The sequence below is a fragment of the Cetorhinus maximus genome, chromosome 25 (genome assembly GCF_964194155.1).
Source record: "Cetorhinus maximus chromosome 25, sCetMax3.hap1.1, whole genome shotgun sequence".
In the NCBI taxonomy this organism is placed as follows: Eukaryota; Metazoa; Chordata; class Chondrichthyes; order Lamniformes; family Cetorhinidae; genus Cetorhinus; species Cetorhinus maximus.
In genome coordinates this window covers 6,518,984-6,531,667 of record NC_135903.1, presented here as the reverse complement: position 1 = coordinate 6,531,667, position 12,684 = coordinate 6,518,984, and the positions used below count along the sequence as shown (strand labels likewise).

Genomic DNA, 12,684 nt, shown 5'->3' with positions numbered 1-12,684 from the left:
TGCTCACTGCCCATCATATTGGATGCTTGGGAGTCCACTGTTTGCCTCTAAAGGGGGCTTAGTGTTAATAAGTTGCTAGGGCAACTGAGTGGACGTCACCCATTTTATCTGAAGTCAAAATTACTTCTTACATCTTCTGAAGAAGAAATAAAATTGGTGGTGGAAAGGATGATGCAGTACTGCTGCGGTAGCACTAGATGTTACTAGCACAAGTGGTAAATACTTTAGAGAAAATACATTACAGAGGCACAGTGTCATTCAACAGGAACGTAGGGTGGAGAATCGGGTGCACAGATTGATGTGGCTAATTCCCAACGCTCCAGCCTGCATTCCCTCAAACAAGCCTCTGCTAATTGTTTGTTTCCTCACTCCATGTATTCTTGCATCACGTCATCTTTAGAAAACATAATTAAGCATGCCCTGAGGAAGAACATCATCCTTTCGTTACTTTGAGAGGTTTATTATAGCGCTCCTGAGTCAAACATTGGACACAGAAGCTCAAATGGAATCCCAGAACGAATCTGTTACTCTGAGTGAAAGTGAAAAAGGAAACCGCTATTATACCTTTAACATAGTAAAATGTCCCAAGGAGCTTTCACAGCAGCGTTATCTGACACAAGCCCACGAAAGGAGATATCCGGACAGGTGACCAAAAACTTGGCTCTGAGTTCCGAATTAAGAAGTGTTTTAAAAGGAGGAGAGGGGGTAGAGAGGTTTAGGGAGGGACTTTCTAGATCTGACAGCTCATGCCTTCTTGAAGAAGAGCAGCTGTTCTGCCTTTCTACTCTGGAAAGTAAGGGCATCTATGGTTATCAAAAAATATTAATGAGCTAATAAAGCAAACTTGTCCTTAAGACGCGTCCTTGTCTTGTTGACTTTGCTCCCTTTTCACCCATTCTTGCAGCAGCTGCAGTATGTGAGCTCGCATCAGCAACTATTGCTTTAAATGCCCGCAGTGCTATCAAAAAAATTTGCGTCAGGAAAATTTATTCCGCAATATCAGGATAAACGACTCTATCCAGGATCCTTGTGAAAAGGTGAAGATGCTTATAGCCTCCTAATTTCCTTTGAAGATTAATAATGAAATACTCTTGACTAACCACACGTATAACTGGAATTCCAATCAAACCTAATTGGAGCAATTTGTATTTAATTAGGCAAAAGTCTGATTTGTGGGCAGGATCAGGCGTTTTGAATTTGAATGTACCTTTTAAGGGTCCACTCCCTCTACAAGTTGGACAGTTCATCAATCTCTATTATTTCTCTCTGCGGGTCACCATGTTAGAAGTGTTAGGCCAGCGTTTCTGCTCTTGGCAATTGGAAGAGAGTTAACACTGTGTGCAGTTTTGGTCTCCTTATTTAAGGAAGGATATAAATGCATTGGAGACAGTTCAGAGGAGGTTTATTAGACTGATACCTGAAATGAGCTGTCTTATGAGGAAAGGTTAGACAGATTAGGCTTGTTTCAACTGGAGTTAAGAAGAGTGAGGGGGTCACTTGATTAAAGTATATAAGATCCTGAATGGTACTGACAAGGTGGATGTGGAAAGGATGTTTCTTCTTATGGGTGAGTCCAGAGCTAGGGGGGGCACTGTTTTAAAATTAGGGGTTGCCCTGTTAGGACAGAGATGAGGAGAATTTTTTTCTCTCAGGGGGTTGTGCGACTTTGGAACTCTGCCTCAGGAGGCGGGGCCGTTGAATATTTTTGAGGTGGAGGTAGACAGATTCTTGTCAGGTAAGGGAATCAAAGGTTATCGGGGGCAGATGGGATGTGGAATTTGAAACAAAAACAGATCAGCCATAATCTTATTGAATGGCGGAGCAGGCTCGAGGGGCCAATTGGCCTACTTCCGCTCCTGTTTCGTATGTTCATATGTAACATTAAAGTGATGTCTTTGCATCCAACGTGGGCTTTGGAGAATGTCTGCAAGTTTGCAGTAAGAAATGTTTGTTAGAATTATACAGAATCTTGATTAGGCCACATTTGGAATACTGTACACAAGTTTTGCCTCCATTTGGCAAAAAGGATATAGCGGCACTGGAAAAGGTGCAAAGGTCATCTGCAAGGACAAAACCAGAACGGAGAGGTTACAACTATCAGGAAAGACTCAACAAGTTGGGGTTCTTTTCTCTTGGAAAAAATAGGTTGGTGGGTGATCTAATACTGTTTTGATAGTGTAAAAGTAGAGAGGAAATTTCCATCTGTGGAGGATTTTAAAATAAACGTCATAAATATAGGATTGTCTCTAATAAATCCAATAAAAGTTTCAAGAGGAACTTCTTTACCCAGAGTGTGGTTAGAACGTGGAACTTGCTATGATAAAAACTGATGTGAATCAACTATGATAATCCCATGAGAAGGAAAGGAATAGAAGTTTATGCTGCTAGGGTTAGATGAAGTGAGGTGGGGAAAGGTTTGTATGGAGTATAACCATTGGCAAAGACCAGTTGAGAATGAATGGCCTGTTTTTGTGCTGTAATTTCTATCCAAATACAATTACCAGTAATACGTTTCCTAGAAAAGTCCAGGAGTATGGGAAAACTGAATAGAAAAGTAGCATCCATTTACCAGACATATACCAAGAATACATATAATGGGTGCACCATGCAAATTTGTATATTTAAGATTGCAACATCATAACATTACAGCAAGACTTGTCCTGCAAGTTAAGCCTGGATGGTAAGGCAAACCTGGACCCAAAGTCAAAACTTAGTCTCCAAACGTAAGGGAGAGAGTAGCTATTGAGTAACTACTGTATAATTATTAATGTTAATGATGAATTGTAGATGCAATGATGGTTCATTGGTGGACCAGAAATGTTGCATGGAATCTTAAAAGTCCAGCTATCAGTTAGTGAGCACCACTGAGGTGATGCATGTCCCAACTAACATGAAAAACATACCTACAATCATGTGATGGCAGATGTCACAAAATGTAGGCTTTTTGAAGACAAATTCTTGAAAGTTGTGCTTCCTTACTGGTTTGAGAGGTAAAGAGGCTTGGTGGGACTTCCTTGCCGGTGGTTCATTGATGGGTGGGCCCTCTGGCAGGAAAGCAGTGGGTGGAGTTGGTGGTGGAGTAGGTGGAGGAGGCAGGATCTCTGCTGGGAATTTCACCTCACTGTTCGACCGCTGAAAGAAATTCTCAACGCTTTTGCTTCTGAGGATCGTCTTGAAGGACAGAGATCTCTTCAACCGTTGGAGCTACAGAATGGAAACAGAACGGGCATTATTTTTATTGAATTAGGCCTTTGAGGACTTATTTAAATGGCAATAAATATAACCACAACACATGGGTTAACAATCAAATTGATCATACAGGTGAGGTTAATTCTCTTTATCAATATATACAAGAAGGACAAGCAAGATCGAGAAAATGTCTTTTATTCCCGCTGTTGCTAGGCACCGATTAATGCAGACAATAAAGATTCCAGCTCAAAAGGATTACAGTGAGGAGAATCATTCAGCACTGGAGGGGACCATTCAGCCCCTCATATCCATGCCTGTACTTTAAAAGAGCTATCCAATTAGCCCCTCACCCTTAGCTCTGCAAACTTTTTTCCATCTTCAAGTATTTATCCAATATGAAAGTTATATTAAATCTGCTTCCATCACCCTTTCAGTCAGTACATTCTAGATAACACACTGTGTAAAAAATAAAAATTCTCACCATCTGTCTGCTTCTTTTGCCCATTACCTTAAATCTGTGTCCTTTTGGCTACTGACACTCCTGCCAATGGAAACAGTTCCTCCCTATTTACCCTATCAAAACCCTGCATAATTTCCAAACCTTCTGGTAGCTTGAAGGATCAGTAGCTGAGCCACATGGATAAGGAGGTTCTAGATTCAATCTCTGGTCTGTGGTGAGTTACCTAATTTTAGCTGGGAGAAGACAATGGATCTCAGTAACCCTGGGGGAGGGGGACAAAAGAATTGGAGAAGGGTTCTGTTCCTGACGGTTTTTCAGTTACCCCAGCTCAGTGTCAAGACAACAGGCTTCATAATGATGCCTTTGCTGTCGAATTGCCTGCTGACATTCACTGCTAGGTCACATGGATGAATAAATTCTGTGAAGTACTGGATAGAGTGGCAAGGACAAAATACTTTGAGCAGAGGGGAGAATGATAGCTCGCCAATACTAATCACAAGGTACTAACTCAAAGTGAGTGATTTGTACGGGCTATATATAGCTCAATGGAGGTGTTATGACCGATTCAGTTGGTAAAGAGGAGTTAGAGTTATTTAAAAATCCCAGGGGGAAACTTTAAATGACTGTCATAACCTATAATTTTAAGTGTCATGGTTGAGATGCGACTCTAATTTCAGGAATCAGACCATCATTTCTCGAAGTTTTACATTAAACTAAAGGAAGCATTTTATTAACTTACACAGGTTAAAATATATATATATATACACACATGGCTACAAATTACTGCTATCATAACTTTTAACAAATTCCCAAACTAGTCTCCATTAAGGCAACAGCAACTCATGGACTTAACCAAAGCAGGCAAAGCATTTTCACCTTACAAATTCAAAATGAGGTTCTTTCACTTGGTTCCTGTGAAGATAGTTGGAGGCTTACAGCTACCTTTTGCTCTCACATTGCCTCTGCCCTGCACACCCGAAAACTGCTGAAGTTTTATCTACCAGCCCCAGTGAATGTTAATTCTCATTGTATCAACAATCTTTGAACTGAACTTTCTAACAATAAAATATATTTTATAGATAGTACCAATTTTGTTAGTAATATAAACATATCACTTGGTAGCTGCTAGAAAGGCATCAGTTTTCACCCCATTTCTTGAATACTCTATTCAAAAAATGCAAATGCACACTATCTTTCTTACATATCAAAACTAGTACATATCAAAGCACCCAGACTAGCTGGGCTTTAATCCAATTAAGACACACCCGCAGACTAAACCTCTATTTTAAAAGAAAAATATTTTCCAAAATATTATGTACATTAATAGCTTCATGACAGAAGGACGTAATAATCTTAACAGGGACTTCAGATGGATTGTACAAGGATAATAGACAAGAAGCAACAATTGCAAATTAGTTTCCTTTATTTGTTTATTGGATGTGGGCAAAGACAAGGTCAGTATTTCTTGTCCATCCCTAACTGCCCTCGGAATGTGATGGCAAGCACTTCAGTCACATGATGTTGGTACACCCACAGTGCTGTCAGCGAGAGAGTTCCAGGATCCTGACCCAGTGACAGTGAAGGAACGGTGATACAGTTCCAAGCTGAATCGGAGCGGAACTTGCAGGTAGTGGTGTTCCCATATGCCTGCTGCTTTAACTCTTCTAGGTGGTAGAGGTCGCAGGTTTGGAAGGTGCTGTCAAAGGAGCCTTGGTGAGCTGCTGCAGTACATCTTGTAGATGATACACACTGCTGCCACTGTGCACCAGTTGTGGAAGAAGTGAATGTTTAAGGTGATGGATTAGGTACCAATCAAGCAGGCTGCTTTGTGCTGTTTGGTGTTGAGCTTCTTGAGCTGCACTCATCTAGTCAAGCGGAGAGTATTCCTGACTTGCGCCTTGTAGATGGTGGACAGGCTTTGGGGGAGTCAGGTGGTGAGCTACTCGCCACAGAATTCCCAGACTCTGACCTGCTCTTGTATGTGGCTGGTCCAGTTAGGTTTCTGGTCAGTGGTGATCCCCATAATATGGATGGTGAGAAAATCCAGCAATGGTGATCCTGTTGAGTTTCAAGAGGAGGTGGTTAGACTGTTTCTTGTTGGAGGTGGTCATTGCTTAGCAGTTTCCTTTCCCTCTGGCATGCCACACAAGACAGAGTAATGAGAATGGAAGTATAACATAAAAATAACAATGTATGCATTTATTTAGTAATTTATCATGTTGAATGTCTCAAGGGCTTCATAACATGAATTACTACAAGTGCTGAGTGCAGTAGGTGAACCACTATTCAGTCTTAGTTTAAGCCACAAAATCCCACAGGTCTCACGCCTGGAGGCCAGATATGAGGTTCTCACGAGTTTGCAGAAATTCATCATAACACAGCATTCTTATGGAGAGACACATCTTGCTATTTCTCTAGATTTTAACCCAGAATTGAATGTATTGGATTTTCACCTCCCTATTGTGGTAAAAATGGCAGGCAAGCTGAGAAATCACAACTTCTTCCCCCAAACATGGCGCTTCACATTTTCGCAGGGGTGGGAATTGGGGTGGATCGCGTTTCACACTTGCCCATTCACAGAGGCCATTTAAGTCATCGGCTGCCTCCTCTCAAGTCGGAGTTTGGTAACCCAGGAGTGTGAAACCCAAAGTGTGCATCTGGTAAGAGCAGGTCTGAACTTTGTGCATTTCTTTGGACTCCGATTGGCAGAGGCATTGTCACTTTCCAGCCAGTCAGCACTCTCTTCACATACAGTATAAATTGTTGTTTTTCCCTTATATTGGTATTCTTGCGAAGTGTCCTGATGAGTGCAAGACAAAAAGCTTCGACATGTCTGTTTTTTCAGCAATACTTCTGAACTCGTTGATCTGTGGGCCTAACCAAGAGACCTGAACTCCACCTACAACAGTGTATATTTTGGGCCTTTCTTTAGTGCTCAGTTAGACCTGACACCTCATTGTATCGATGCCAAGGCTACTGAGAAGTGCTGTGGTAGACCGTTTGTACCTTGCTCACTGATCTTGTGCATGTACAATTAAACCAGGATGTAAGAGTGTCACTTCAAACACAATAACTCAACGACATGTCCGTTAGCATTGATAAATGAAGGAGGTGGTGACTGGTAAAAGCTGGCTTTAAGCCTGCATGCATGTGGGGAGGGGAGGAAGGTGTTTAGTTATGATGTTCCAGCTATCACGAGACAGCGCAAGCTCGATGGATCAGCTGGTCTTTTCCTGCCCACCAGTTTCATATGTTTAGAAGCACAAGTTATTGTATTTGCCCAAAACTGAGAGAGCCTTAAAGGTGAAAAGGTCCCAACTCCAAGCCAAGATGCCTTTCTGAAAATCAGATGTGCTGCTTGCACTGGTAGACTATAATACCTTGGCTGTCCAAATACCCCACCTGTAACTGAATGCACCTGCCCTACCTTGTGTCTCTGGGCTTGCAATTGACAGATCTGGGATGTTGCTGGAGCTGGGGTAACAAAGCAAATGATTGTAGTGGAATTCCTTAAAGTTATGTAGCACTATTCACGGCCTAAGGACATCCCAAAGCACTGTATAGCCAATTACCAATTTTGAGTAAAGTCATTGTAATGTAGGACATGCGGCAGCCAGGTTCACACAACAAGCAGCCATAAAGAGCAACGTGATAATAAGCAGACAACCTGTTCATCATGACGTTGTTTGGGGGATAATCGGCCAGGGCACTGGGGAGAACTCCTCAGCTCTCTTAGGAAAGACAAAAATTCTCTGTGGAGAGACAGCGGTAAAAAAGATGACAGGGAAGCAAATGTAGCATGGCGCGTAGCTGATTCTTCTGGTATACAGTATATCGGGACTGACAATTTAATGTTAATTGTGCTGACCCTCAAATCCTAGACCAAAGGTAGCTGCGCACAAAGAGCACGAACTGTCCAATGAAACCAGCACGAACATATGTTGTGGGCCACAGATTTATTATTGGGTTGTGGCAATACCTGTCACAAGTATACATCCATTGTATCTAAATCTGATGAAAGTCGAGCTGAGTGAATCATTGATTTAGAATAAAAGCTCTTGAGGTAAAGGATGAAATGCTAAATTAGATATAAATTGGGTACATAATTGGAAACAAGGGCAATGATCCATGATAATAGCTCTGATCGGACAACTATGAATTGTGGAATACTACAAGAGTCAATCTTGGGGCCCCTGTTCACAATATTTACCATTAAGGTGACTCAGGGTTCTAATTGGCAAAATGGTCCCAATCATGCAGTGTTAAAGGGATCCTTCAAGTGAGAATTAATTGGCTGGTGGTAAAATCTCAATCAAAATAGGATTTGCAGTATTGGGAATAAAGTTGCCTCCAGTTGAATGTTGTTTTCTCCATTAAAGTGGCTTCCTGGCCTACAAATGAATATGTCCACAGTGTTCAATATCATTCAGTCTGCATTATGCCCCACTAAAAACAGAGCCACAATCATGGTTGGTAACCCAGACAATAGGAAATTGCACTTTTTAATAAGAAAAAAATCTCCAACCATTTCTCTCTTGATAAGTGTGAATTACTTGGGATATGGGGGGTTTTCAATTGGCCGATGGTGTATCCTCAAGTGCCTGTTCTTAACTCATGAACCCAGATGTTGAATGTCGAAAGAGAATTTGATCTTTTGGTGCTAGGGGTGTGGGGGTGGGGGCGCGGGGTAGGTGGTCAAATTAGAACCAACACCAATCCTCTTACCTGAGGGGATGATTTCCTCTTCTTATCTCTCGCTTCCTCACTTGTCACACCTATAGCAAGGATTTCCTCTTCTCACCTGTACCCCCTCACCAGTCTCACCCATAGAGATATTTCTCCTCACCTCTTCTCAAAACACATGGGGATAATTTCCTCTCCTCACTTGCGGGCACTCTTTCTTCTGAATGTTATTTCTAGTGCAAAGCCAGCCTGTGGTTACAATGTCACCCCATATACACAGAAATCTAATCATCTCAGTGATGCGTGTCCTTCATGATTTCCAATACACATGGTGGATTTCCAAAGAAAAAAGCTGCACTTATTTTGTGTTTGCCATCACCTCATGACAGCCCAAATTTTGAACTGTAGTCAGGGAAAATGAGGCAGAAGATTTGCACAGCAAGATCCCATAAACAATAGTGTGATAATGACCAAACAATCTGATTTAGTGATGTTGGTTAAAGGATAACTATTGGCCAGGACAGGACTTTCCACCTCTTCTTTGAATAGTGTCATATGAGATCTTTCACCCCCATCTGAGATGGCAAGTGGGGCCTCGGTTTAACGTCTCATCCAAAAGATGGCACTTCTGATAATGCCGCACTTCCTCAGCGCTGCATCAGGTGTGTTGACCTGGATTACCGTTTTTCTTATAGTTTTTTTCATTTACCTGGTGAGGCGGGGAGGCAAGCCCCAAGGGGCCCTCGCTTCCAGTCAGAAGCGCCTGGGTGGCCGGGCACAATTTGCTCCGGGAATAATATCAGGCGGGGAGTTTGATTGGGGTGGTATACCTATCACACCGTGATGCAGGTGTCCTAAGGTGAGCTCAGGGAGGACAGAAACCTCCCGTGGAGCCGAAGGGCAAAAGCTTGCTTGATCTTGATTTTCAGCATGAACACAGACTGGGAAAGCAGGGCCTCGTGATCCTTCTGACCTTTTGGGTTTTAAGCAGGAGGTGCCAGAAAAGTTACCACAGGGATAACTGGCTTGTGGCGGCCAAGCGTTCATAGCGATGTCGCTTTTTGATCCTTCAATGTTGGCTCTTCCTATCGTTGTGAAGCAGAATTCACCAAGTGCTGGATTATTCCCATGAACATTGGCCTGGATTATGGCTCAAGTCTCTGGAGTATCTCAGAGGCAAATGTGCTACTGAGGCATGCCTGTCCTCTTCAGTCAGTGAGAGCAGTTTTAAACCCTTTTCTTTATCTTTGCTGTTGTCACTCAGTGTGCACATTGGTGGCAAGGACATTCCATGCAGCTTGACACATGATGGTTTCACTGAAGGATTAGTAATCATCATATACTCATTGCAAGTTTGATCCTCTTGGGCTGATTCATTAGTAATAATGAGCTTAACGGAGGCTTAACCACTTGATACCAATTTGATTTAATAACAGATCAGGACCTGAATGAACTGTTTCCATCAGGATCAGCCTTAGGAGTTGCTGATAGTATTTAGCCTCTTATGTACAAGACAATTCCAACATATGCACATCATGGGTAAACCACGGATCCTTCCTGAATTTTCTAAGCTTCTTTCTTGTGCCCTCGTAACAATAGAATAAACACTGCAAAATTCAAAAGCCTCATTTCTTGATCAATCTTGTTTGCGTAGCTTTAAATATCTTCTTGTGTCCTGCCAAAAGTTTGGGGAATAAAATGGAATGGAAACAATGAAACTGTGGTGCCATTCTGCAAAATTACAAATAGATGTCTCAGAGCTGATTATTCATGCTCAATTTCCACAAGAAATTACTTCCCTTTCCAGACCGCATGCAGCTTATTGCTCTCAAGTTGGAATGCTCACCTCAGTGTGAGAGGACCAACCCAGGCTGCTCCTGGCTGTTGCTCATTTGCAAAGCAAAGATGAACCAATTTCCACGGGAATTTCAGTGTTGTCTGCGATACCCGAAAGTCTCTTCCTGTGAAAACTTGCATTTACATAGCATCGTTCACAATACAAGCTGCAGGCCAAGAAAGTACTTCTTGAAATGTCTGTAATTAGCCATGGCCCACAAGGGACAGTAGGTATCACTCTGGAGGGAAACAAGTGGTTATAGATTGAAGCACCACTCTGTATCAAGCGTAGCCGACCAGGCAGCTCACCCACTCTAACCGCCTGCCTTGGGCATATTGGAAGGATTAGCAGGTTGGCTATTAACATGTTTGACTGTGTCATGAATGCATTTTCCATGGCCAAAAAACCCTGGAGTGGGACTTGAACCCAGAGCCTCTAGCTTAAGAGGCAAGGGAGCAACCCATCGAGCCGCAAGACTTCCCATTTTTGGAGTGTAGTTGCTGTTATGCAGGGAAATAAGGGAGTCATACTACGCACAGTAGCCACAAACAGCAATTAGATAAATGACCATCTTTGATCAAAGAATAAGTGTTGCCCAGAATATTGTTACCTGTCAATCAGCAGAATTTTGACGCTATTGAGGAGAAAGCCAAGCATTTAAACAGTCTTGCACTGCTTTCAAAGTGCATTTTTTGGTGAAAGTTAGGATAAGATAAAGGGTAAAGTTTTAAACAAAAACAGAAAATGCTGGAATAACTTAGCAGGTCTAACAGCATCTGTGGAGAGAAAAAAAATGAAAGAGTCATATGGACTCGAAACGGTAACTCTGTTTTTCTCTCCACAGATGCTGTTGGACCTGTTTAGTTTTTCCAGCATTTTTTGTTTTTGTTTCAGATTTCCAGCATCCGCAGTGTTTTGCTTTTATCGTAAAGTTTCAGATGTCACTTCTCTGTCTTAGGGCATCACTCTCCAGGACTATCTATTGGAAAATCCCATGTGGTAATCTCACATCCATCCATAGATTTTAACACAATCATGGGCTTTGTATGCAAGTTCCTAATATGCCCCATGTGTTCATAATTATGAAGGGTTTTGATAGGGTAAACAGGGAGTATCTGGCTCCACTGGCAAAAACATTCAATCCCTCCACCACTAACGCACAGTAGCAGCAGTGTGCACCATCTACAAGATGAACGGGAGGAACTCACCAAGGCTCCTTAGACATCACCTTCCAAATCCATGACCACTACAATCTAGAAGGGCAAGGGCAGCAGGCAGATGGGAACACCACCACCTGGAAGTTTCCCCCTAAGCCACTCATCATCCTGACTTGGAAATATATGGCTGTTCCTTCACTGTCGCTGGGTCAAAATCCTCGAACTCCCTCCCTAACTGCACTGTGGATGTACCTACACCACATGGACTGCAGCAGTTCAAGATGGCAGCTCAAGGACAATTAAGGATGAGCAATAAATGCTGGTCTAGCCAGCGACACCCACATCCCATGAATGAATAAAAAAAATCACAGGGCACAGCAGTGTGCATACAGAAAACCTACCCTGGGGGTAAGTCTGGTAAATGCCCGAATTTGAACTGTAGCACCTAGAATTTCTACTCTCACACTTTCAACCTTTGTGCATCTCTACAGCACCAAACAGCCCTGAACATGGAGCAAATTTGTTTATTTTTCCTTGATCATGTCTCATTGTGTGACGAGGACCAAAAACAATGGCTTCAGTCTTCCCAATTTTTAACTGGAGGGCATTTCTGGTCATTTGATATTAGATATTGGGCAAGCAACGTGACAAATGGGAGGCAGTGAAAAGGGGTTGAGAGGGGTAATGGTGAACACGAGGCTCAAGACCACAATGGCTGGGTAAGTGTACCCAGTCCATAGCTGAGTTTGATCAAACAAGAGGGTGCACGTGAAGTTATCAGGCAAAGAGTTAGATTCGATGTTGTGAGGAATTTCTTCTGAAGAACTACTGCTCTCGAGAGCAGATTCCCAGAGGATGAGATGAGTAAAGCCTCACTTCAGCTTTTCAACAGAAAGCTGGACAAATTCTTCAGAGGTTATTACAAGTTACAGAGGATAAATTGTAAGTTAGCTGATATGAGGAGGAATTGTGTTCAGTTGTGGTGGCCTGAGGTTTTACTACCTTACAGGGTCAAGGGAATAATTCCCCAGAGTTTTTCCTGAATTGCCCTCAATTTTTTCGCCTCTCTTAGGAGGTTGCGTGATTGAAGGGAGGGGTAGGGGTAACTAAATGTTGTCAGGCTGCACCATGTCTGGATGGGGAAAGCTTGATGGACTGAATGGTCTATTCCTTTATATTTTTCCTATCTTTGTATGTAACTCCAGTCAACAAAGAGGGAAAGTTGGCCGTGGTTCCTACTCCCAAACCCCAGCTGGGAATCCAGTTGTGTGGGTGTGAAGCAAAGTAACAATCCCTCTCAGCATGGACAGACTGAAGGTACTCATAGTTAAAGATCACACATAATGAAGGGCCCTTTG

General features: G+C 42.5%; 2 protein-coding genes across 6 annotated transcripts in view; one reads left to right on the top strand and one right to left on the bottom strand.

The window, feature by feature from the left end:
- The window catches only part of LOC144667837 (alpha-2,8-sialyltransferase 8F-like), a 1,155,130-nt gene that overhangs the window by 269,611 nt on the left and 872,835 nt on the right, over positions 1-12,684 (top strand). The gene's annotated exons all lie outside the window — the stretch shown is intronic.
- The window catches only part of LOC144667838 (SH3 and cysteine-rich domain-containing protein 2-like), a 110,964-nt gene that overhangs the window by 41,453 nt on the left and 56,827 nt on the right, over positions 1-12,684 (bottom strand). For both annotated transcript variants that reach the window (XM_078529354.1, XM_078529355.1), the window contains exon 2: positions 2,904-3,204. In XM_078529354.1, coding sequence (XP_078385480.1) covers positions 2,904-3,204 — 301 coding nt within the window. The remainder of the gene's footprint in view (positions 1-2,903; positions 3,205-12,684) is intronic.